This window comes from Arachis ipaensis, chromosome B05, assembly GCF_000816755.2.
Source record: "Arachis ipaensis cultivar K30076 chromosome B05, Araip1.1, whole genome shotgun sequence".
NCBI lineage: Eukaryota > Viridiplantae > Streptophyta > Magnoliopsida > Fabales > Fabaceae > Arachis > Arachis ipaensis.
The window spans coordinates 38,056,634-38,061,270 of NC_029789.2; the positions used below are offsets into that span (position 1 = coordinate 38,056,634).

The 4,637-nt window shown below is 33.4% G+C and overlaps 1 protein-coding gene and 1 long non-coding RNA gene across 2 annotated transcripts; one reads left to right on the top strand and one right to left on the bottom strand.

Annotated features, from left to right (window-relative positions):
* On the top strand, nt 304–831 carry LOC107640538. Its single transcript, XM_016344053.1, has one exon. It carries the CDS (start codon nt 304–306, stop codon nt 829–831), a length of 528 nt encoding a protein of 175 aa, XP_016199539.1.
* Nucleotides 3,553–4,234, bottom strand: LOC110262830. Its single transcript, XR_002347836.1, has 3 exons — nt 4,108–4,234; nt 3,892–3,994; nt 3,553–3,674 (listed from the first exon to the last, which is right to left on the bottom strand). It is a non-coding gene; the product is annotated as an uncharacterized LOC110262830 (long non-coding RNA).

A 4,637-nucleotide genomic window follows, 5' to 3' on the forward strand; every position in this document is an offset into this window, starting at 1 on the left:
TCAATTAAGCACAAGATAAACCATGAAATAGTGGTTTATCAGACAGTGTTATGCATTCCCCTTAGCAACCACAAATTCAACCCCTTAAAAGTGCACCTAAAGAAAAGATTCAAGTGCCTGAATATAAGCCAAGAATTCCATATCCTCGAAGGCTACACAAAGAAGCTAAAGATCAACAATTTTCCAAATTTCTGGAGGTCTTTAAGAAGCTCCAAATTAATATTCTCTTTGCTAAAGCTCTTGAACAAATGCCATTATATGCAAAATTTATAAAGGAGTTGATTTCCAAGAAAAAGAAACTAGATGGATAATGAAACTGTGGTTCTTACAAAAGAATGCAGTGCGATTATCCAGAAAAATCTCCCTGAGAAATTAAAGGACCCAGGCAGCTTTGTGATTCCTTGTACTATTGGAGAAGTAACAGCTGAAATACCTTTATGTGATCTTGAAGCAAGCATCAATCTCATGTCATTATCATTGATGCGCAAGCTTCAAATTGAAGAGGTAAAACCTACCAGAATTTCTTTACAACTTGCTGACCGTTCTCTTAAATTTTCTTTAGGTGTTGTTGAGAATTTACTGGTGAAGGTGGGGACGTTTATCTTCCCTCCAGACATTGTCATATTTGATATGGAAAAGGATGTCAATGCCTCTATTATACTGGGGAGGCCATTCCTTGCTACAAGGAGAGCTTTAATTGACGTTCAAAAGGGTGAATTGACATTGAGGGTGAATGATGAACAAATTGTGCTCAATGTATTTAAAGCTCTACAACACCCGAATGATTCTGCAGATTGTATGAAGATTGATATTATTGATCCCCTGGTGTAAGAGGCATTGGAAGAGGAAGAACTCAATGAAATTGAAGCCTCTATTTAACATGACACTGAAGAAATTAAAGCAACATCACCACCCAAGGAAGCAGCATACATTCTTCCTAAAGATGAGGGGCCAACAACATATGAATTGAAGCCTCTACCCCCTTCCTTAGAATATGTGTTTCTTAGCGAATCAGAAACATACCCAATAATTATTAATTCTTCGCTAAACAATTGTGAAGAAGAAGCATTAATCAAGGTGCTGAAGGACCATAGAACCACAATTGGGTGGACTATTAGTGATCTGAAGGGAATATGTCCTGCAATGTGTATGCACAAAATTTTACTTGAAGAGGATGCTAAACTAGTAGTGCAAGCACAAAGGAAGCTCAATCTCACCATGAAGGAAGTAGTTCAGAAGGAAGTAATGAAGTTGTAGGAAGCTAAAATTATTTACCCGATCTCTGATAGTCCTTGGGTAAGTCTGGTTCAAGTTGTTCCCAAGAAAGCAGGTGTGACTCTGATAGCCATTGATAAGATTAGGCTCATTCCTACATGGACAGTAACCGGATGGAGAATATGCATTGACTATACACGGCTCAACACATCCACAAGGAAGGATCACTTCCCTCTTCCTTTTATTATTTAGATGTCAGAGAGGTTGGATGGACAGGCTTTTTACTACTTCTTAGATGGATACTCTAGCTACAACCAAATAGCTGTGGACCCTCATGATCAAGAGAAGATGGCATTCACATGCCCCTTTGGAGTCTTTGCCTATTGTCGTATGCCTTTCGGTTTGTGTAATGCTGCTGCTACTTTCCAAAGGTGCATATTTTCCATCTTTTCTGATATGATTAAAAAATGTATTGAGGTTTTCATGGATAATTTCTCTATTTTTGGTAAGTCCTTTGAAGAATGCTTGTAACATCTAGCTTTAGTCTTGAGAAGGTGCCAAGAAACTAACCTAGTTTTAAATTCGGAAAAATGTCACTTTATGGTTACAGAGGGTATAGTTCTTGGGCACCGAATCTCAAGCAAAGGCATAGAAGTTGACAAAGCTAAAGTAGAGGTCATTAAGAAGCTTCCACCTCCTGTGAATGCAAAGGACATAAGAAGTTTCTTGTGTCATGCAGGCTTCTATAGAAGATTCATTAAATATTTTTCCAAAATAGCAAAAGAACTAAGTAATCTTCTAGTTGCTGATGCTCTTTTTAATTTTGATGAGGAGTGCTTGCATGCTTTTGAAACTCTGAACACCAAGCTTGTCTATGCACCCATTCACTACGAGGTTTTGTTTATTTTTGACGGTTTTTTTCCCTATTTGTGGAGGTTTCAAACCCCCACAAAAAGGATTCTGGCAGTTTAAAAAATCCCTAAAATTTGAGGTGCCACGAGCTCCTTTGTGGCAGTTTTTCACAACCCCCACAAATATCATTTAGTGGCGATTTTCTATCCTTTTTGTGGGGGTTCTGTGCTAGTATTTTATGGGGTTCTGTGCTAGCATTTTGTGGCAGTTCTTGGTTAATGTTTGTGGCGATTGAAAACCCCCACAAAAGAAATTTCCCATTTTAAAAAGAACAGCTATTCTGTGGGGGTTTTAAACCTCCACAAACTTGTCAATATTATTCTTAAAATATTAATTTGGATGTTAGAATTACATTATGATACTAATCTTTTACTATTTAAAAGAAATACTTAAGCAAGACATTAAAAATGTAAAAGAAAATTAAAATATTACATATTTAAACAAAAGAAATACTTAAAAACAAAATCAATATAGTACATTACCATCATTTTTCAGTCACGTTAATTACAACAACAAAATATTAAAAATAACATGTATTAAACATATAATAATTAGAGAACACTATGTACATAAATATATATCTCAAATGAACTAGTGTCCAAACCAGCACTAACCATTTCTTCTATTCTTTTTTGAATTTTCATATTACATATTTTCTATTTTAGCTACTGAAAAACAATAAAGAAACAAATACAAAAGGCTAAGAATAATTAACATTAAAATTGAAAAGGGTACAAGTATAAACCTCAGAGATGCATGTTGTTCGAACTCATTTTCAAGGGCTTCAGATCACAAATTAGTTGCATTTACATGTGACTAGTACAGAAATAGATGTAGGAGGATTATGCATTAGCATTTGACTTATCATTAAAATGAAAATAGATGAAATTATTTATATGTTAAAAAATGCATGATAGTAAACATTGTGTAAGTGACACATTAACATGTGACTAGTACAAACTAATTAGCATGCTCTGTTCAAATCAAGATATCAAATTATCATAAAACTATGCAAGAAAAGTATTGTCACTGAACTGTTTTAGGATCCAATGGTATGACACGAAATCTAGAAGGGAGTAGAAGAGCATCATCAGCAGATGATTCATCAATAGGTGCAAATACCGATTGAGCACAAGCCCAAATTGCATTTTCATCAACCCCATAATAAAGTTGCCAAATCAAATTGCATAATAAAAAGTTAAAATAAGAATCACTTACATACACAATATAAAAAAAATAAGACAAAAAAAAAGTATATTGGCTATATTATATTATAAGGGAAAATGCATGACCCTCTATCCAAACTACCTCTAAGAACTGCACAAATTAAAGTAAGAAGTAAATTAGCATACAAAAAACTATATTATATTATAAGATTACTAATTAAAATTTAAGATTAAAATAAATTTAAAGTAATACCTCCTCATGCTCAATAGTTTTGAACAAGCAATGCTGGATTGATTAGTGTCTTATAGGCACCAAAAAAAAGGCAAGCCTATCTTTCAGAATATTCAAAAGCTCTTCTTGGTTCTTATTTGATTCCCTTCCTATTGAACATTTCAAACATTAATTATTGGTAAGAATCTTCAAGCATTATGCAGAATACAATCTTCAATTATTGGTAAGAATATTTGCTTTTGTATCATGGTGTTAGTTTTTCAATGAAACCAAAATTTCTAGTCCACACACTCAAAAATCCAAATCATGTGAATGGCATAGCTATTTTAAAACTGATGATTTTGAGACAAATTTGTTTGCTAGTACCTCAATGAAATTGAGAGTAGAATGAGCATCATCCATGTCCTCTAAGAAGTAATTAGCTAAGTGAAATTGATGAGATGAGGCTAAAACTCTTCTTTATGCTGGTCTGAAACATAAAAAACATTCAACATTAAGTTGTACATGAATTAAAGGAACTATTATAGTACTCAATTAAAGAAGAAGAAGAAAATGCTAACTATGATGCTAATTAGAAAGTACCTTTAACATCAAAGAATTCTTGTTGATTGTGCTTGTGCTTCCACTAAAGAACAAGGTCGAAACCGAGAACTATGAGGCATAGACATCCATTATTGATGTCAGCATGAAAATAATGACACAATTTCACAATTAATTCGAAAAAAGATGAAACTCTTGAGAGTTCTTATTCTTACCTTCAGTGCTATTTAAGTTCATGGACATTGACTCATGCCATAGCAATTTGATTCTTTTCCAGTTGCACAAACAAGGGGATTTTTAACAATGCTGAAAAAGCATTAACAGGAAAAATAAGAATATTCTCTTGTGTTAGTACTGAATTTTTGGTTTCTTGAAGCCTATTAAAAATAAAAAAAAGATTCTTTTCCAGTTGCACAAACAAGGGGATTTTTAACAATGCTGAAAAAGCATTAACAGGAAAAATAAGAATATTCTCTTGTGTTAGTACTGAATTTTTGGTTTCTTGAAGCCTATTAGAAACAAATACACCATATAATCAAGGAAAAGAGATTTATTACTTGAAGTATTTATCT

What these genes read in the sequence shown, in the direction of transcription:
- LOC107640538 (XM_016344053.1), top strand. Translation starts at nt 304, where the DNA reads ATGGATAATGAAACTGTGGTTCTTACAAAAGAATGCAGTGCGATTATC.